Here is a 21,770-nt window from a genome sequence, read left to right as displayed (position 1 = left end):
AAGTTTCATTCTCATTTTACATCTGAGAAGCAATATTCCCATAAAAGGGGAAGTCACTGAGTGGTTCATCTGCCTCGGGAGAGATGGCTTACAAATTCAAAGAATGAAACCAAAGTGTCTTCTGCATTGAGCTTCAAATTGATGAGCTCTGGGTGAGTAGGCACTTAGGTAATGAAAGTTGGCAGGAATAGCGTGGCTAGGGCCCCTCTTCCCTGAAGCTAGAAGTGTTATATAAGAACACCTACCTTTCCTGTAACAATCTCATTGAAGAAATAGCTTTTAAATGCATTTCTACTCTCTGGTCTCAAGTCCTGATGTTGGGTTGGCTATATATTACCAGACCCCCTCTTTATGTCCCTATTCTCAACAAAGGGGCCAGTGTGATGCTTCAAGTCCTTGGGTATCAATGTAAATGTAGACCCTGTATACAACAGTATAAAAGGGGGGTAGTTAAGGACAGACAATGGGGAAGTTCCTTTAGATTAATGGTAAAGGAAGGCCTCTTCCTCCCCACTGTTCTTGAAAGTGGTAATTGCTCCATGGAATTCACTGGGAAACTTCTCCAACTCAGCCTCATAAATAGGAATATCTAGGGTAGGAATCAGAACTCTGGATTTAAAACATAGACTCCAGTTTGGAAGCTGATAATGTGAAGGCTCCCAGAAGACAGGGCCCACATCTCTGGCTGTAACCTCACCATGCTGGAGCTATAGAGGAAAAGGTCTGAAACTCAGAGGGCATGTGGAAATAATTGAGTCACTGCTCTCAATGTTATTGGTTTCCAAAGCAATCTCTGATCTAAGCCTGGGTTCAAATTCTGGCTCTGTCACTTCAATAGCTGTTGTGGCCATAGGCAAGTCAGTTTACTACCCCAAACTTCAGTTTCCTTATCAATAAAATGGGAATATTCACCTCCTAGGTCGATTGTTATTATCTGGCCTCTCAGCCCTGTGCTGAGAGTAAAACAAAACAGTTAAAATAACTTGCTTCATACCACACAGCATTTAGGTGCCAGAACTGGTACTAATTACCCAGAGTTCTCCAGCCTCAATATGCATCAAGATCATCAGAGAGCCCTAACCGGTTTGGCTCAGTAGATAAGAGCATCGGCCTGCGGACTCAAGGGTCCCAGGTTCGATTCCGGTCAAGGGTATGTACCTTGGTTGCGGGCACATACCCAGTGGGGAGTGTGCAGGAGGCAGCTGATCAATGTTTCTCATCGATGTTTCTAACTCTATCCCTCTCCCTTCCTCTCTGTAAAAAAATCAATAAAATATATTTAAAAAAAAAAAAAAAAGATCATGAGGAGAGGTTACAAATATGCATCAAGATCATCAGGAGAGGTTACAAAGCTGCAAAATTCCCAGACCTCACCCCCAGAGAGCCCAGGAATTTGCACTACTCACTGATGCCACAGGAGAGTCTCATGCTATTGCTCCAGAGCCCCCATCACTTATAATCAGGACACTGATTTATCCCTAGAAAACTGCTGAGTTGGGAACACAGCATCTTATCTTTCAAAGTAAAGAGGTGAGAGGAAGAGAGTACTACGAAGTAGTCTCCTCAAACCTTTGACTTCCCCTTAAGCCCCTCAGGAGTCTATGGAGCTGAAAGTACCGCCTCTGAGACTATCATTTTAATTACATAAGTACCCTAGCCAGTTTGGCTCAATGGGTAGAGCATTGGCCGTGGACTGAAGGGTCCCAGGTTCGATTCCGGTCAAGGGCATGTACCTTGGTTGCGGGCACATCCCCAGTGGGAGGTGTGCAGGAGGCAGCTGATCGATGTTTCTCTCTCATCAATGTTTCTAGCTCTCTATCCCTCTCCCTTCCTCTCTGTAAAATATCAATAAAATATATTTTAAAAAAAAAAAAGTTTGAGGACCTGTTTAGAGCATACCTTTCTCTCCAAATCCTACTACCAGCAGCTGGCAATAGTATAGAGGCATTCAGCTGAGAAGACACAGAGGTATACCTCACTTTATTGCGCTTTGCTTTATTGAGCTTCACAGATGCCGCGTTTCTTACAAATTGAAGGCAAGACCCTCCACTAGCAATAAGATTACAACTCATTTTATTGTGAGTTGTGGTGCTCTGGAACAAGATCTCAAGGGTATGTCTATACTCACTCCAAGGCTTAGATCATATGTTTGCGTGGTGCTAAGAAGCCCCAATCTGACAAGGGCAAATTTTTCCTAATTTCAAATGTCTCTCTCACTTCCAAATCTGACTTCATCAAGTTCTTTTCCATATTAGACCACCCAGTATGTTTATTTTAACCAGATGGATGCACTGGGATTCAGCCAGATTCCCTACTTCCTAAGAGAAGGAAAACCTTGGGTGAAAGCAAAAAGGGAACAAGGCACTGTCCTACAGATAACCTACTAGACAAGGGCTCTCCACCACAGCTCCTCCACTTGGCTTTTTCTGCTCCTAGAAAGCTAAGAGGAAAACACAGATCACATTTCGATTGCCTGTTGAACCTCTAACTTGCTATATGATCTTGGGCAGGAGTGTAGAATCTGAGGTCCCTTCCAAATATGACTTTCTGTTACACCCTCCTCCCATGAAAACACAAATTTAATGAATCTCAGAGTTAAGGTCAGAGCTTCACATTATGACATAAAGAATTAACTCTTTTTGGGAGTTGGGGGATAAAATGATCTCTGCAGATGATATGATCATAGATGTAGAAAACCCTAAAGAACACACACACACACACACACACACACACACACACACACACAAAACTGTTAAACTAATAAATGAATTCAGCAAAGTTGTAGGATACAAAATCAGTTACACAATAATACTGAACAGTACAAAATGGAAATTAAGACAATAATTTTATTTAAAATAGCATTAGCCCGGCCAGTTTGGCTCAGTAGATTGAACATTGTCCCATACATCAAGAGGTCACCAGTACGACTCCCAGTCAGGGCACATGCCCACGTTGCGGGCTCCATCTCCAGTAGGGGGCATGCAGGAGACAGCTGGTAGATGTTTCTCATCTATGTTTCTATCTCTCGCTCTCCCTGTCTCTCAAAAAATCAATAAAAACATTAAAAAGTAAATAAATAAATAAATAGCTGGTTTTTCTCAGTGGTTACGAGTGTTGGCTCACAGACTAAAGGGTCACGAGTTCTATTCTGGTCAACGGCATGTACCTCAGTTGCAGGCTCCATCCCCAGCCCAGGGTTGGGCCAGGGTGTGTGGGAAGCAACCAATTAATGTGTCTCTCTCACATCAATGTTTCTCTCTCTGTATCTCCCCTTCTCTTCCACTCTCTCTAAAAATCAATGGAAAAAATATCCTTGGGTGAAGATTAACAACAAAATAAAATAAAATAGGATCAAAAAGAAAAAAATACTTAAGAATAAACTTAACCAAGGAGGTGGAAGTTATATATACTGAAAACTACAAAACATTACTGAACAAAACTGAAGAAGATACAAATAAATGGAAAAACATTTTGCTTTCACAGATTGGAAGACTTGATATTGCTGAGATATCAATACTACCCACTACCCAAAGCAATCTATTGGTTCATTTCAATCTCTATCAAAATCCCAGTGACTTTTTTTTTTTTTACAGAAACAGAATAACTCATCCTAAAATTCATATGGAATCTTAAGTAACCCCCAACAACCAAAACATTTTGAAAAAGAAGAACAATGTTACAGGACTCACACTTTCTAATTTCAAAACATACTACAAAGCTATGTTAATCAAAACCATGTGGTACTGGCATAAAGACAGACGAATACACCAGTGGAATAGAATAGACAGCCCTGAAATGAGCCCTCGCACATACTACCGTGTTTCCCCGAAAATAAGACAGTGTCTTATATTAATTTTTGCCCCCAAAGACACGCTAGGTCTTATTTTCAGGGGATGTCTTATTTTTCCATGAAGAAGAATACGGTACACATTTATTGTTAAATGAAAATAAAGGAAATTTATTACCTGTATACGGTACGGTAGTACAGTAGTTGTCAACACAAACCAGACAAACTGTGAATCCTACAGTATCAAGAATTTACTCATTTATTCAATGACAATCATGTCATCATCTTCTGGAACATCATCATAACAATCCAATTCCTGAATTTCCTGGTGAATTTCTTGTGACTCCATTTCTTTCAGAATCAGTGGACCAAATCTCTCATGTTTAGCAATAGCACTGTCTTTAAATGAGTACTTCTTGTCAAGGTAGCCTGCTCGCAGTGCATTTGCAATGCAACTGTCAGTGATTTTCTCCCATGAATTCTTCACCCAAGTCACAACTTCTTGCAGTTTAGGTTTCACAAAGTTTCCACGCTGATTTCTCTTCATTCTATTTTCAATGTAGTCATTAATTTCCATGCGCAAATTGTCTTTGAATGGCTTGTTTATTGCAATATCAAGAGTCTGGAGATAGGCTGTCATTCCTGCGGGAATCATTATCTGATCTATTTTTCTTTCGTGAAGAAATGTCTTCATGTCTTTAGCGTGGTGAGTGCTGGCTGCATCCCAGACTAGCAGACCTCTTTGGCTCCCTCGTATAACAAGCGGCAGCATTAAATCGACCCACTTCCTTATAACTGCTTGTATGGCCCAGGCTTTTTCAGTTTCAGGAATAAAAATGCCCAAAACACGTTCAATCTTTTCCTTCTTGCCCTTAGAAATGATTAAAGGTGGGATTTTAGTGCCATCCAGACGAATTGCCAAAATACAGGAAACGTGCACTTTCGTAAGCAGTGGAGGGAATGTACGCTAAGGAGGCACCCCACTGTTCAATTGTTGTTTGAGATGATTGGCCCATAAACACTGCAGTTTCATCCATAGCAATCATGTTGGAAAGACTGTATTTAGAGAAGTCAGCATCATCAATAAAGGACTTGAATGCAAGTGCTCGCTTAATAACTTGAATATCTTCCAACCTACACAATGTTGTAGATCTTCTTAAAGACAGTTCACTTCGCTGAAGGAAATTATCCAGCCAGTGTTGTGATGCTTTGAAGTCTTCGGGGGCTATGTCAAACTGTGGTGCCATTGCAAGGGCAAATTCTTGAATCTGAGCCCTATTCACAACCAAAGCCTTTGCTCTCCTGTCAACAACCCATTCACAGATCAGGTCTTCCAGCTTGGAAAATAATGGTTGCCGACCTGATCCACACTTGCGCTTTTTAGCATTTCCCTTGTCCACTTGTTCAATGAGGTTACCATACTCTGCTCGCCATTTTTGGACCAATCGGATCCTCAACATCTTCTCTTTGCAGAAAGCAGTAAGATTTTGGCCCCAAGAGTGTTCCACGATTCCTTTCTTGTACTCCACGGAGTAGCTTTTTCTTTTTGCGCTCATTTCTAGGGGTAAAAAAAAAGGAATTGGGGTATCAAGGTGGGGGGAGGGGGATCACTCAAAATGACACAGGGGGGATCAGAGGGGGGAATCAAAATGGCACAGGAGAATCAGAGGGGGGATTACCATTTTAGTAACCCCTTTTGATCCTCCTGTGTCATTTTGATTGTCCCCTCTGATCCTCCTGTGTCATTTTAAGTGATCCCCCTACCCCCACCCCTGTGCCACTGAACACCTTCACCAGACATCCCCCCTACCCCTTTATCAGACATTTACCCCCTGGGGCCTGCCTGGGGACTGTCACTGGGCTTGCTGGGGCCTGGATCTGGGCTGGAGCAGGGTCTGCCACTGACTGAGAACCTTCAGTCATCATGAAGGCGGCCGCGAGCATCAAGTAGTGTCACCAGAGACAGACCAGCACTCACCACCTTCACCGCGTCCCGTCCGCTCTAATCCTCCTGTTCTTCTACATGCATCTGCGAAAGTCTCCTCCTCTCTCCCGCCCCGCGCTCACCGCTCACTCCGACCTCCTCCGCTCCACCTCCACACAGCAGTGACGTCAGGACTCCGCGTAACATCACTGGTTGCTAGACGCCAGTCGGGGCGGCCCTAGCGACCAGTTTACGGTAAATTAATTTTCATTCTGAGACAGAGCCTGGGGGCCTTATTTTCGGGGGATGCCTTATATTTCACTCAGAAGGAAACCTGTAAGTGGGTCTTATTTTCGGAGGATGTCTTATTTTTGGGGAAACACGGTAGTATGGTCAAATTGAAACAGCACACAAATCACCTGACAGCCTAAAATTGGTTCTGCTCCCTTAAAGCAGATCCATGATTAATGCAATCCTTGAGTCAGTTTACAGAGAGCACTGCACACATGCCACCTCTGTCCTCAAGCTGCACCCAGAACCAAAGGATGGGGACATGATAGGAACTTGAACACTGGAACCCTTACCATAAGCGGCAAAGTTCCAAGGTTCTAATTAATTGGAACTTGCTCCTAATCCCTTAAAAACCTGTCCTGAACCCTAGATCTGGGAGACTTTTGAGCCTTGTCTGGTTGCCTGACAAATCCTTCTTTTTGCGAAAAACTTGTTGCCTCAGACTTTGGCTTTTCTGGTGCCACAGGCAGGCAAGGGACCGACTGACTTTGTTCAGTATCAAAATGATTTTCAACAAGGGTGTCAAAACCACTTGATGGGGAAAGGAACATCTTTTTAACAAATGGTGGTGGGGAAACTGGATATCCACATATAAAAGAGTGAAATTGGAAACTGACCTAACACCTTATTAAAAAATTAATTCTCAAAAGGGTTGGTTTTCTGTCTAAGAAGCACAAATTGCTAGTTATAAAAATAGTCAAAGGGATGTAAAGTACAGCATAGGGAATATAGTCAATAATATTGCAATAACTATGTATGGTGCCAGATGGGCACTAGATTTATCAGGGTGATCACTTCATAAAGAATATAAGTATTGCCCTGACCGGTTTGGCTCAGTGGATAGAGCGTCGGCCTGCGGACTCAAAGGTCCCAGGTTCGATTCCGGTCAAGGGCATGTACCTTGGTTGCGGGCACATCCCCAGAGTGGGGTGTGCAGGAGGCAGCTGATCGATGTTTCTTTCTCATCGATGTTTCTAACTCTCTCTCCCTCTCCCTTCCTCTCTGTAAAAAATCAATAAAAAATATATTAAAAAAAAAAAAAGAATATAAGTATCTAGGCCAGCTGTGGGCAAACTACGGCCCGCGGGCTGGATACGGCCCGTTCGGCTGTTCTATCCGGCCTGCGGAGCCGAAAGAGCGGAGGGTTCTCTTGCTCTCCCCTCCGCTCCTTTACTTTGAATTTATATTAGTTCACACAAACACTCCATCCATGCTTTTGTTCCGGCCCTCCGGTCCAGTTTAAGAACCCATTGTGGCCCTCAAGTCAAAAAGTTTGCCCATCCCTGACTAGGCATTAGAAATGAATATAATATTGTATGTCAACTATAACTGAAAAATAAATTTAAAAAATTAACTCAGCCCTAACCAGTTTGGCTCAGTGGATAGAGCATGGGCCTGCGGACTCAAGGGTCCCAGGTTCGATTCCGGTCAAGGGCATGTACCTTGGTTGCGGGCACATACCCAGTGGGGGGTGTGCAGGAGGCAGCTGATCAATGTTTCTCTCTCATCGATGTTTCTAACTCTCTATCCCTCTCCCTTCCTCTCTGTAAAAAATCAATAAAAAATATATTTTAAAAAAAATTAACTCAAAATGGATCAAAGACCTAAACATAAGAGCTAAAACTAAAACTCTGAGAAAAAAATAGATGAAAAGCTTGATGACATTGGATATAGCAATGATTTCTTGTACATGGCACCAAAGGCACAGGAACAATAACAAATTATACAAACTGGACTTCATCAAAATTAAAAGCTTTGGTATATAAAAAGACAATATCAACAGAGTAAAAAAGCAATCCACAGAATGAGAGAAAATATTTGCCAATTACATACATGATAAGGGATTAAATACCCAGAATACATACAGAACTCCTAAAACTCAACAGCAAAAAACCAAATGACCAGACTCAAAAGTGGACAAAAGTCTGTAACAAATATTTCTCCAAAGATATACAAATAGGCAACAAGCACATGAAAAAATGCTCAACATCACTAATCAGTAAGGAAATAAAAATTAAAACCACAAGGAGATACCACTTCACAGCGCTTGTTTTAAAAATAGAGAAAACAAGTGTTGGCAAGAATGTAGAGAAACTGGAACTCTTGCCCTAGCCGGTTTGGCTCAGTGGATAGAGTGTCGGCCTGCGGACTGAAGTGTCCCAGGTTCGATTCCAGCCAAGGGCACATGCCCGGGTTGTGGGCTCGATCCCCAATAGGGGGCGTGCAGGAGGCAGCCGATCAATGATTCTCTCTCATCATTGATGTTTCTGTCTCTCTATCCCTCTCCCTTCCTCTCTGAAATCAATAAAGAAATATATTAAAAAAAATAAAAAAAAATAAAAATAGAAAATAAAAAGAAACTGGAACTCTTGTGCACTGTTGGTTAGAATTTAAATGGTGCAGCTGCTATAGAAAATAGTATTGAGCCCTAGCCGTTTTGGCTCAGTGGTTAGAGTATCTGCCTGCAGACTGAAGGGTTGTGGGTTTGAATCTGGTCAATGGCACATACCTCAGATGCAGGCTGGGTCCCCACCCCTGTTGGAGGACATGTGAGAGGCATGATGTTTCTCTCTCCCTCTGTCCTCTCTGTCTCTCCTCCTCCCTTCCATTCTCAAAAAAAAAAAAAAAAAAAAAAATCAATGGAAAAATTTCCTCAGGTAAAAACAGTATGAAGGTTACTCAAAAAGTTTAAAATAGAACTGTCATGTAATCCAGCAATTCAACTCAATTCAACTCTGGGTATACACCAAAAGAACTGAAAGCATGGACATGACAAATTATTCACAACAGCAAAAAGGTGGAAGTAGCCCAAGTGTCCCTCAGTAGTTAAGCAAAATGTGGTATATACATACAATGGATATTTAACAAAATTTAACAAAGTTATTATTCAGCCTTAAAAAGGAAATTCTGGCCCAGCTGGCATGGCTCAGTGGTTGAGCATTGACCTATGAACCAGGAGGTCAGGTTCAATTCCCAGTCAGGGCACATGCTGGGTTGTGGGCTCCATGCCCAGTGAGCGGCATGCAGGAGGCAGCCTATCAATGATTCTCTCTCATCATTGATGTTTCTATCTCTCTCTCCCTCTCCTTTCTTCTCTGAAATCAATAAAAACATATTTTAAAAAAAGAAATTCTGACACATGCTACAACATGTATGAACCTTGAAGATGTTATGCTAAGAAATAAGCCAATCAGAAAAGAACAAATACTGTGTGATTCCACTCTTATAAGGTACTTAGTCAAATTCAGAGACAGAAAGTAGAACGGTCATTGCCAGGGGTTGGGGGATGGGAAAAATGGGGAGTTAACAGATTAGAGGGTACAGAGTTTCACTTTTGCAAGATGAAAGGTTCTTAAAATGGATGGTAGGGATGGCTGCAAAACAAAGTGAATATACTTCACTGTGCCACTGAACTATATATCGAAAAATGGTAAATTTTGTTATGTATATTTTACAGCAACATAAACAATTTTTAAGTTAAAAAAAAATTAACTCCATTTTATTCCAATTTTCTCCATCTTCAGTGCCCCACTAAATCTCACCTGAATAACTTTCAGTCTTTAGTCTCTCACTCTGATCCAGTCCTCCAAACTGAGCCAGAGTGATCCTGCTTAAGATGCAAACCAGAAAGCTAAAGTCCTTTAGGCTTCCTCCTCCCCTTTGGGATAAAAACAAATTTCTCAACATGACCCTCCCTTCTCTTTCTCATTTGTGGCTTTATTCCTTATCATTAACCCTCATGGTTTTATCTTCTGAAATGTTCTCTGCTCTTCCCCCCTGTCTTCCCCTTCATAACTCCTACTCTTCCTGCAGAGCTGTCTTCCTTAACTCCCATCACAAAATAAACCTGTACCATCAAACCCAGCAGACTGAAAACTTACCTTTTTTTGTATTTGACCATGGGCTAGTCTTCCAGTATTCTCTGAGAGGGGTCAGTCTGTCTCACCAGGGAGCCTGTAAAAGAAGTTTTATGCCAATGGTACACTTTCTGACTGGAGTGAGCTTGTTAGGCTTCACCATAGTTTGCATATGGGAGGGAAAGGGGTTCAGAAAAGAGGTAGGGCCCAAAAGAACAAGATCCATGGGCAAGTAAGGATAAAGGTGTACACCCAGGTCAGGTCCAGACAGAGTAATGTCTAATTGCCGTCATGTAGCACCTTTGGGGTCCAGCTCCACTCAACCTCCTCAAACAGGATCTTGGGGTTAGATTGTGGTGCAAAACCCCAGCTACGGAATTCTGAAAAAGCTCTCTAGGAGATTGTGCTGCTACCTAAGGTGGAGAACTACAGTGAATGAATGTTAACAGGTATGCAAAGGCTGTTTTGACCTTATTGTTATTTTTTAAAACTTAAAGCGTAGGGTTAAAAGTTCAAATTTTAAAGTCAGACAAACCCAGGTACTAGTTGAATGATTCTGGGCAACTTAACTTTGCCTCCATAAGTCCCCTGCACACAAGTGTTGTGTCTCGGTCTCAACTGAGGGTGTAGCACAGTGCACGGGGCACCGCCTGGAGGGCTTATCAAAACGCTGACTACAGGCCCGCCCCCCGAATTTCTGAGGTCCGAGAATTTACATTTCTAGTCAGTTTTCCAGGTGATGTGGCTCTGCTGGTCCAGAAACACACTTTGTGGACCACTGACCTAGCACATATTGAGGACACTACAGATATTCTGATATCTATCGAAGTACTTTCTCCACTTCAACCCCGTGAGGAGTCCTCAGCTGGTTCCAATTTGCTCTACAGCTTAGAAAATCATTTCTCCTTTTTGGGTCTCAGGGCTCACTTGCCAAAAGAGGGTGCTGGGCAAGATGAGACACTAAGTTATTACAGACAAGAGTTAGCATCCTGAACAAGGGCCTACGGAACATGTATTAGTAGAGTTAAGGAGAAAACGAGCAGGGGCTACATAATAAGAGGCAGCGTGAGGCTCCCGGGGAGCAAAGTTTGGGCTAGAAAGGACGCCTGGAGAAAGGCAGGGTCGTGTTCTACCCCGCTGCTCGAATGGATGAGCTGTGGCGAACTGGGAGACGCTCAACTCCAACCTCCGCTCTCCCTTCCATTCTTCAGCCTCCACAGCGCCGCCTCGCGCTCGTGTCGCTCCCCTTTCCAAGATTGTCCCTTCCGTCACTTCCGTCATGCGTAGAGCTTGCCGTCACTTCCGTCATGCGTAGAGCGCTTACGCGGAGACCACGGGTACTTTTTTCACTCGGGCGGCTGCACGGCCGCCGATTGGCTGCGTGGGCACGTCGCCGGGAGGACGCACGGCGCTGCGTTGCTCCTCCCTCCGCGGCACCTGGTCTCGGCCGAGCGAGTTGAGTCGACTGCTTGGCCAAGTGCGAGTAGCTGCAGCGCTCCCCTGAGCCAGTCTGCGGAGCCTCCACTACTTCCCCGAACGCTGTGACCCGCGACCCCAGACCCCGCCTCCTTTTGGCTCGGCCCGCGCGCCCCAGGCCCGGTCCGGGGGGCGCGACGATAGGATGAGCGGCGGGAGGCGGAAGGAGGAGCCGCCTCAGCCGCAGCTGGCCAACGGGGCCCTCAAAGTCTCTGTGTGGAGCAAGGTGCTGCGAAGCGACGCGGCCTGGGAGGACAAGGTGAGGTGGATCTGGTGAGGGCGCAGGTTTGAGGAGCCGGCTGGCACTTGGGGACGGATGGACCGGCCCGAGTTTGCCCCCCGTGTACCGCCGATCGTTTGGGGTGGTGGGGCGGGTGGCCAAAGGGTGGCGAACTCGGCGGGCCCGGCCTGAGAGCTGAGCTAGGGGCTCACCGCGGAGTAGCCTAACGGTCAAGCCGCCTGGGTCACTCGAGAAGCAGCGTGGAGCGGGCAGAGAAGGTGTCACTCGCGGGCAGGGCGTGTGCTTGAACGGCGAGATTGAGCTGAATTCGATTTGACCTCCGCCTTTTACTCCTAGTAGGACCTTCTGGGACTTACCTTCTCCGAATTAATAGTTAACGTAGTCGTTAGCACGAAAAGTAACGGCAACAGACATCTGACTGAGCACTTTGTCAGGTGCTCTCCATGTGTTTGCAGAACAGCTCTGAGCTGGGGTACAGTGGTGCATTAACGAGGTAGCACATAGTGAGGCTCACTAAAGATGAGTTGCCATGCCCTGTTTGGCTCAGTGGATGGAGCGTCGGCCTGGCCTGCGTACTGAAGGGTCCCAGGTTCGATTCTGGTTAAGGGCATGTACCTTGGTTGCCGGCACGTCCCCACCCCAGTAGGGGGTGTGCAAGAGGCAGCTGATCGATGTTTCTAACTCTCTACCCTTCCTCTCTGTAAAAAATAAAAAAAATAAAAAGTGAGTTGCCATTACCTTACTGTTGAGTGAGGAAAACCGAATACCTTACGTGTGAGAGTTGTGGGGAGACTGAGACCACCTTGCAAGGAGGGAGAGGTAAGGGAGGGAGGAGAGAGAGAGAGAGAGAGAGAGAGAGAGAGAGAGAGAGAGAGAGAGAGAGGGAGAGGGAACATATATGTGAGGAATGGTTGGGCTTCAAGATTTCCTTTTTCTTACTGGTCACACACATTCAGATCTGAGTTTGGGCACTCCCCAACCATGATCTGGAAGGGAACATTACAGACAGCATGATTCCAGTTGACTTGAAAACAATGTTATATTTGCCGTCTTTTTTTTGCGGAGGGGGGGGGGTGGCCTGGTGAGTTAGGTTTTCCTTCCTAGAGCTCCAGTAAGAAGGGGTGGGAGGCACTTCCTGAAGGTCCCCCAGCTCCTGTAAAACCTTTCTGATCTGCTGTGTCATTGCTTTCTTTACTTCTCTAAGGACTGGTTCTGCAATCTAGGGCAGGTCAGAAACCTGAGTCTTCCCTGTCCTTGTAGGGTAAATAGGTATGCTGGCACCTGCCTCCAACACTTTTGTTTCTGATCTTTTCTATCTTTTGTGACTTATTCAAAACTTGGTGTGCAGGAAGATAGTGCTGAATAGGTTGACTGTCAGCCCTTCTTCCTGGGGCTAGTGTGTCCAGGTCTCCTCAAATGAGAGAAGCGTTATCAGTGTCCAGGATCACAGTTACTAACAGCCATTTCATCTTTGCAGCTTCTCAAAAAAGGTAAATGGATTTTTCTAAAATTTTTATTTAGAGCACAACCCTTAGAAGTCATCACTCAGGGCAAGTATTGTTTTGTGTGTGTGTGTGTGTGTGTTTACCACCTTTTAGCACAAGAAGAGGTGGAGATGCGAGAGCCTCATTTCTTGCTTTTGGGGGACAATTCCCTGGAAGATACTTTGGTTGGAAGCTTTTCTGTTCCTCACCTATTTTTTTTTTAAAATATATTTTATTGATTTTTTACAGAGAGGAAGGGAGAGGGACAGAGAGCTAGAAACATCGATGAGAGAGAAACATCGATCAGCTGCCTCCTGCACACCCCCCACTGGGGATGTGCCCACAACCAATGCACGTGCCCTTGACCGGAATCGAACCCGGGACCCCTCAGTCCGCAGGTCGACGCTCTATCCACTAAGCCAAACCGGTTTTGGCTGTTCTTCACCTATTACAAGAGGTTCTACTGTGGCACCCGCTCCAGATAATGCATGCAGTTTCTCTTTTTTTCTACAGGATGAATTTTTAGATGTGATCTACTGGTTCCGACAGATTATCGCTGTGGTTCTAGGTGTCATTTGGGGAGTGTTACCATTGCGAGGTTTCTTGGGAATAGCAGGGTAAGTCTTGGGTATCTTGCAGTTTCATGATATCATTTCTTTTTCAAATAGGGACTTTATTTTCATTTTATGGGAAAGACTTACTACATTGGAGGGTTTTTAAATTATTATTTTAAATGACTCTCTCTGTGTGTGTGTAATGATTAAAGTAAAAAGTTGGCCTCAGGGTGGCACTCTGGGTCTAGTGTAGCACTCCTCAGTTCATCAAGCCCAGTAGCATCTTAGGTCAGGTATGTCACCTTCCTGAAGGTTGGGCTAGTCCAGTGGTCGGCAAACTCATTAGTCAACAGAGCCAAATATCAATAGTACAACGATTGAAATTTCTTTTGAGAGCCAAATTTTTTAAACTTAAACTTCTTCTAATGCCACTTCTTCAAAATAGACTCGCCCAGGCCGTGGTATTTTGTGGAAGAGCCACACTCAAGGGACCAAAGAGCTGCATGTGGCTCGCAAGCCGCAGTTTGCCGACCACGGGGCTAGTCCATTCATTCATGGGTCCAAAGTGACCTCATGCAAGAGGATACCACATGCCTGTTGGTGGCAGGCATCTTCTAGTTCTAGCATGACCTTTGTATGGAAGTTTGGAAAGTGGAAGAGCTTCTATACTTGATGACCACTCCCTTGTGCCTGGCACTATTCTGGATATGCTGAATCTTGGCTTTTTCAGTTGTTTGAGGTCCTTACATTTTAGAGACAGTGAAAAAGTGGAAGGTTTGGCCCTCCATCTTCTACTGTGCTTCTGTGGCCAGTGGAAACGATTGACACTAGCCCCTGGTTATGGCTCTGCTTTTTTTTTTTTTAAATATATTTTATTGATTTTTTACAGAGAAGAAGGAAGAGAGGGAGTTTGAAACATCGATGAGAGAGAAACATCGATCAGCTGCCTCCTGCACACTCCCCACTGGGGATGTGCCCGCAACCAAGGTACATGCCCTTGACCGGAATCGAACCTGGGACCCTTGAGTCCGCAGGCCGACGCTCTATCCACTGAGCCAAATCGGTTAGGGCGGCTCTGCTTTTTTTTTTTTTTTTTAAATATATTTTTATTGATTTCAGGGAGGAAGGGAGAGGGAGAGAGAGATAAAAAAATAGAAACATCAATGATGAGAATCATTGATGGGCTGCTTCCTACACGCTCCCCACTGGGGATCGGGCCTGCAACCCAGGCATGTGCCCTAACTGGGAATCGAACTGGTGACCTCTTGGTTCAACCACTGAGCCACACCGGCCAGGCTAAGAAGAATTTTGATTTATGATACTGAGTAAAACATTTGTACAAGGAAACCAGTAAGAGTTTAATCTCTGCCTGATTTTGACGGAGTGCACACTTGATGAGGGCTGATTGGGGATTAAGAGATATAGGACCTGGTGGTCACAGAGGTTTTCCCAGGTTGGAGGTGGTTATAGATGATATTTTTAGAATGTTGGTCACCCCATTTGAGCTTTCTATGAGAGAAAAGGCAGGCATTTTTCTCTTATCTAAGAGAAAAATACCAGAGAAGGGGGAAGATGATCTAAAAGCTAGAGGGACTTTCTCATCTTCCCACAGCCACTTGCTAAGAGAGGTGCAGAGCCCCTTGTACCTATTATGTCTTGTAGGATTCCTAAAGGATTTCTCTGAAGTCACCAGCCTGCAGTAATTAACTAGCACCAGAGCTAGTCTGATATACCTTGTGGCAGAAGAGTTAAGCCAAACAGACCTTTTTTTGTTTTTTATTTTTAACTTCGTAGAAAGTTCTGAATTCAAGTTCTAGCTTTGCCACTTTTAGGCTACATTAATTTTGGGTTCAGCTCTATGAGACTCAATTTTCTAATCATTAAAATGGGGGCAATAAGCCCTGGCCAGTGTAGCTCAGTGGTTGGGTATTAACCTATAACCAGGAGGTCACAGTTAGATTCCCAGTCAGGTCACATGCCCAGGTTGCGGGCTCGATCTCTAGTAGGGGTGTGCAGGAGGCAACCAACTCATCAATGATTCTCTCTCATCATTAATGTTTCTCTCTCTCTCTCTCTCTCTCTCTCTCTCTCTCTCCCCCCCCCCTCACTCCCCCTCCCCCCCTTCCTCTCTGAAATCAATAAAAATATGTTTTTTAAAAACGGGGCAAAAAAATGCCTGCCTTATAAGATGTATGAATTAAATGAAATAATTTAAGTAAATTGCTGAATATAGTGCTGAAGACCTCCAAGGCACTCCATAAATGGTTCACTGCAATTACTATATGATTAGCTTTACAAAGAATGGTAAAATACGGTTTTCTGGGGTACAGTCCCACACTGTCCTGCCAGAGCCAAAACTTGAATCCCTTCTCTCCTTTGGTTGGCACATTTTCCCCTGCTCTTGGAAAGGACCCAAGGACATTGATTTTTCTGCTCACATCTCCTCTCCTCCATCTGTCTGACCCAGCTGCCTAGACTTAAGGGCAGACCCGCTCTGGTGCTCAGTTCTGGTGACGCTCCTCCCACTTCTGCCTTAGCTGCTCTCTTTTTTGACCCCAGCTTGTCTTCTCCTTTCTGCTGGGGTCACCAGTTAGGGCCCATTAAGGTAAAATAATTTCCTCAGCTCTCAATTATAATTTGCGTGAGAACTGAGTGATGGTTCTGTTGTGTCTGCTGAGGTTTTGCATGATCAGAAATGGGCCCTGTCCATCCTTTCCTGTCTCTCTCATAGAGCTTGGAGCATATTAATGGGTGCTCAGTGAATGCTTGTTAAATTTCTTTTTAACAAGCATTCCCATTGACCATTGAAAGCAGGGCCATACATTACTGTTGTCATGTAGCCTTCCATCCCTGAAGTCATCATATTTGTTAGAGCCATTATTTTGTTAAATGATGACAGGAGTTTTTAGAATAGAATTTCAATTTATTTTAGAGAGAAGGAGAGAAATATTGATTTGTTGTTCCATGTATTGATACATTCATTGCTTGGTTCTTGTATGTGCCCTGACCAGAGATTGAACCCACAGGATGATACTCTGACCAATTGAGCTACCCGGCCAGGGTGTAAGATAGAATTTTTAAAAACCTATATGAAAGTCAGTCTTTTTTAATGTTCTTCTCCAACCCCCAATCCAGCATGTTCATTTCTTTGTCTATACCAAGCATGTCAAACTTGCAGCCCACAGGCCGCATGTCTTGTTTATTTGGCCCGTATTAGCCTTTGAGTTTGACATGCTTGGTCTACACATTAACTGTGAGTTTCTTGCCCTCATTTACAATATAGAAATTATGCCCATCTTTAAGCTCACTTTGAGTCTTTTTTACTAAGTGTGTAGCCCTTAGAAGGAAGGGTTCATGCCAACCCTTTCTTTCTCCCTACCATTCCTTATCTCACCTTTCCCTTGTATTTCCCTCTCATCTCACCAATCAGCCACTCTTACAGCTCATCTCATTTGATGAATTTCCAGTCATTCTCTAGCCCTAGCTTATTAGCTGAATCCCAGAGTGCCATTTTTAAAAAAAATATATTTCTTTATTGATTTCAGAGAGGAAGGGAGAATGAGAGAGAGAGAGAAACATCAGTGATGACAGAGAATCACTGATCGGCTGCTTCCTGCACGACCCCCACCGGAGATCGAGCCTGCAACCCAGGCATGTGCCCTTGGCCGGAATCAAACCTGGGACCCCTCAGTCCGCAGGCCACTGCTCCATCCACCGAGCCAAGCCGGCCAGGGCACTAGAGTGCCATTTTTAAGTCCCATTAGTAGTCTGTCTGGAGCCACAAACTCAGCCTGCCCAAAATGCAACTCTTGTTAGAGGGAAGTAGCCAGATCATCCAGGTCCCAAGATTTCTAGGAGAAGATAAGGATGTGGTCACAATATAACCAAGCCCAAGGACTATATGTTTTAGGTGAAATCCAAGAAAAACCTTCGTTCTTCCTGACTCCTTACTTCTGTTACTGAAACCATTGTACTTCCAGGCCCTTAGGCTCCAGCCTTTGGGACATCTTCCCTCCCCATCCAGCCGCTGTCCTAGTCGTTGTCCTCAAACTTTATTTGCACTCTTGTCCTGAAACATGGTAGAGGTCTAAACCAGTCTCCCAGCTCCAGTTCCTTCCACTCAGGAGAAAGTTCGCACTTGCACTACCTAGAAACTAGATTTCCTGAAGTAAACACACCCTACCTCGCCCCCACCTTGCTCAGGCTGCCTCAGGATCCCCCCCCTCCTTATATACTAGTTTACATTACTCAGCATCATCTAACTGCCTTGCCCTACATCAGCTCACACTTCATCCACTAGGAGGAACCAGTTATCTTTGCATATTTCTACCTCAGTCTCCAGAAGGAATGGAACTTAAGACATATAGTCCCCCATTAGATTAGATATTATAACTGGAAAGATCAAAGTCTTGATCACTTTATAAGTTACTTTTACCTGATGACCATACCAAGAGAGCAGTGGAGCAGGGCGATGTATTACTACTCACTGCATTCTAATTCTTCCATCAGTTAAATAATACATGATGGGGCTGAGACCTTCCTAGAGGCGCTTGCAAACCTCTGGTTTCAATTCCACTCTCACTACTGGTATTATTATTATTTGTTAATCCTCACCCAAGAATATTTTTTCCCATTGATTTTTAGAGAAGGCAGAAGGGAGCGGGAGAGACAGAAATATCAATGTGAGAGAGATACATCGATTGGTGGCCTTCCGCAAGCACTCCATCCGGGTTTGGGGATCGACCTGCAGTGGAGGTCTTGACCAGAATTGAACCTGCGACCCTTCAGTCTAGGGGCCAACACTCAATCCACTGAGCCAAACCTGGCTAGAGCTATTAATTTGAGAGAGGGAAAGAGAAACATCAACGTTGAGAGAAAAACATGGATCTTTGCCTTCCTACAACCTGGGCATGTGCCCTGATTGGGAATCAAATGATGCTCCAGCCTACTAAGCCACACTGGCCAGGGTTTCACTGCTGTTTTTTGCCCCCTAGTAGATGGCAAGCTGAGGGCAGGAACTGTCATGTTCACATCTGCATCAAGTGCAGTAGCAGACAGTGGCCATCCAGAAATGGTCTCCCATTGGAAATTATGCATGGGCTTTTTTAGTATATGCCCTTGCTTGCTCAATTAGGCATGAAGCAGCAGCTTAACGTGTGTTTATCCCATGGCCACCCCACATCCCAGCAGGAGCTACCTAGAGACTCCAGTAAAAGACTGGTCCTACTGAGGACCAGTCTATCTTAAGGGTGCTTGGAGAATTTACATCTGCTTTTTAATTTATTTTTTGCTTTGGCTGGGCAACTAAAAAGAGTTGTTCCTTCATTAAGTCTCTAGGTCAGCCAAATGGGTAGCTCCTTTGAGGGCTGAGGTGTTTTCATGTATTAGTTCACTTTCCCTGATAATAGAGGTAGTTAACTGTGTAACCGTGCGTACCTTGATAGAGCTGAACCATGGTGGTAGGAGTCTTGAGTCTTCTATTTTTGATGATTGTCCTCCCTCACTCCAGGTTCTGCCTGATCAATGCAGGAGTCCTGTACCTCTACTTCAGCAACTACCTACAGATAGATGAAGAAGAATATGGTGGCACATGGGAGCTCACAAAAGAAGGGTTTATGACATCTTTTGCCTTGTTCATGGTATGTGTACCTGATAGTTTTACAGCAAGTAGTGTCATTTCATGAATCACTCAAGGGGAGCCTACTGATTCACACTGTGATTGGGGTACCATTTTTTAAAAAGTTCATGAGGCTAGAGGGCTTGTCCACTCTCGAGTCATGTCCCAAAAGTGTGATATACTGTACAGTCTTGTTGTGCAAATCCAGAGCCCATCATCAGTTTTACATCTGATTGTCAACTCTGCTGCATATTAGAAACAACTAGGAAACTTTTTTTTTTTTTTGTTAAATATATTTTATTGATATTTTACAGAGAGGAAGGGAGAGGGATAGAGAGTTAGAAACATCGATGAGAGAGAAACATCGATCAGCTGCCTCCTGCACACCCTCTACTGGAGATGTGCCCGCAACCAAGGTACATGCCCTTGACCGGAATCGAACCCGGGACCCTTCAGTCCGCAGGCCGACGCTCTATCCACTGAGCCAAACCGGTTTTGGCAACTAGGAAACTTTTTAAAATATATGCATAGCATTATTCATAATAGCTAACATGTACGAAGTCATCATAAATAAAATGTACATTCATACAGAATATTATTTGACCATAAAAAGGAATGAAGTACTGATAGATGCTACAACATGATGAACCTTGAAAACATGCTAAGTGAAAGAATCAAGACAAAAGATCTCATGTATGAATCCATTTATGTGAAAATTCGAACAAAAAGTTAGTGATTACCAGTGGCTATGGGGAGGGGGGAGGGAGGAAAATAACTGATAATGGGAACTTATTTTCTTTTGATGATGATGAAATGTTACAGAACCATTTATATGGTGATGTTTACACACCTCTGTGACTATACTAAAATCTTCTGAATTGTGTGTGTTTTTTAAATGGATTCAGTAAGAAAAATTTAAAAACACCAGAAAAAAACCCTCAGAATTGTATACTTTATGGAATATAAATTATACCTCAAAGTTTTGTTGTTGTTTTATTATTTATATGCTTTTATTGATTTCAGAGAGTAGAAGGGAGAGGGATAGAAACATCAATGATGAGAGAGCATCATGGATCGGCTGCCTCTTGCATGCCCCCACTAGGGATCAAGCCCACAACCCGGGCATGTGCCTTAACTGGGAATCTAACCATGAACTCCTATTTCATGGGTCAACACTCAACCAGCAACACCGGCCAGGCATTGTTTTTGTTTTAATTTATAGACCCTAGCCCAAACCAATAAAATAAAAACCTCTGGGAGGTGGTACCTGGGCATTTATATACTAGTTAATACTTTTAAAAGTCCTAGATGAAATGGGCAGTTGGTTTTGAGAATCTGTGCTTTATTTGATAAGGCACTGACAGGGTGTAACAGTGATTTTGTTTTCACATTTATGGCTAATCCTAACATCTATTGGAAGTACAGTCAGCTTTACCTGTTTCGTTTCTACATTTATAACTCCACTCCCCGGTGTTTAGTTTGCTGTATGGTAGGGTGAGAGGCTTTTCCAGGGTCCCTTTGTGGGCACAGGTGGGTGGTCCTAGGCTGTTAGAGACAGCTTGATTTCAGTGAAATTATGCATTGGGTAGCAACTGGGAAGCCCGCTGTGCAGACATTCTTATCTGACATTTTTGTTTTGTGGAATAGGGGCCTACTTTGACCAGGTGACCTATGATCATTGCTTGTCTCCTCTCTAGGTCATCTGGATTATCTTTTACACTGCCATCCACTATGACTGATGGTGTACAGTCCCCACCTGCTCCCTGTTGGGTCCAAAGGACCCTCTTAGTTACAGCATGAAACATGATTATAGGGGCACCTCAGCCACATGGAACCTGGAAGACCCATGTTTCCTGGACCGAGAATCAGTGTGTTGGGCGTCAGTGTTTTCTGCAAGGGTTGTGACCTGAAACTTTTTAAAGAACCATCCACCTTTGGGAAAGCATTTCTTATTGTCCATCACCAATCATTTCTTCTTGGATACCATCATGAAACACTTGTTTGCAGATTGAAGCTGTCATTTAATTTGATGCATCTCTGGATCCGGATGAAACATTAAATTGTCTTCCTCACTTCTCCATCAGGTGTACAATTTTTAAACTGTCAGTGGCATTTCAAGTCTTCCAAAAACAGTATGGCAATATGTGCGTGGTCCATAGCACAGTATAAGCAGCATCTGGTAACAGTTTCCATTGTAGAATGTTTTCAGATACTTGAATAAATCAGATCTTTAATTGACAACTGTTGATACCTGGTAAAGCCTTTTCCCACCTCACCTCTAGCTTGAGAACCTAGTCGGAACACTAGAAGTGGTGCCCTCCCATCTCCATCCTCTTCCTCTTCCTGCTTCTTTCCCTTTATGGGTTAAGGCCAAGGTCTTAGCTTTGTGGAGAGAGGGCTTACCACTTTCTGATGCACTAGGGCCCCTGCCCAGCACTGAGAGCCACACATAACTGATCTCATCACAGTGTACTAGTCTCAGAAGGTGTCATTTTGCATTGGGCCACTAGATGGCAAGGCCAGTAAGGCTTAGCAAGGT

The 21,770-nt window shown here is 44.0% G+C and overlaps 1 protein-coding gene and 1 long non-coding RNA gene across 2 annotated transcripts; one reads left to right on the top strand and one right to left on the bottom strand.

Moving 5' to 3' along the window:
* Positions 1–2,828: 2,828 nt before the first annotated feature.
* LOC308256395 lies at positions 2,829–11,111 on the bottom strand. The gene is made up of 4 exons (XR_013961454.1): positions 10,993–11,111; positions 9,884–9,956; positions 5,766–5,949; positions 2,829–5,345 (listed from the first exon to the last, which is right to left on the bottom strand). It is a non-coding gene; the product is annotated as an uncharacterized lncRNA (long non-coding RNA).
* A 55-nt stretch (positions 11,112–11,166) lies between these two features.
* On the top strand, positions 11,167–21,309 carry RAB5IF (RAB5 interacting factor). The gene is made up of 4 exons (XM_080684086.1): positions 11,167–11,594; positions 13,574–13,677; positions 19,124–19,253; positions 20,929–21,309. Exons 1-4 carry the CDS (start codon positions 11,481–11,483, stop codon positions 20,968–20,970), a joined length of 390 nt encoding a protein of 129 aa, XP_080540212.1. The 5' UTR covers positions 11,167–11,480; the 3' UTR covers positions 20,971–21,309.
* The last annotated feature ends 461 nt before the right edge of the window (positions 21,310–21,770 follow it).

This window comes from Plecotus auritus, assembly GCF_963455305.1.
Source record: "Plecotus auritus genome assembly, chromosome: 8".
Taxonomy (NCBI): Eukaryota; Metazoa; Chordata; class Mammalia; order Chiroptera; family Vespertilionidae; genus Plecotus; species Plecotus auritus.
Note: the sequence above shows the minus strand (reverse complement) of the source record. Positions and strands in the feature narration are given on the sequence as shown.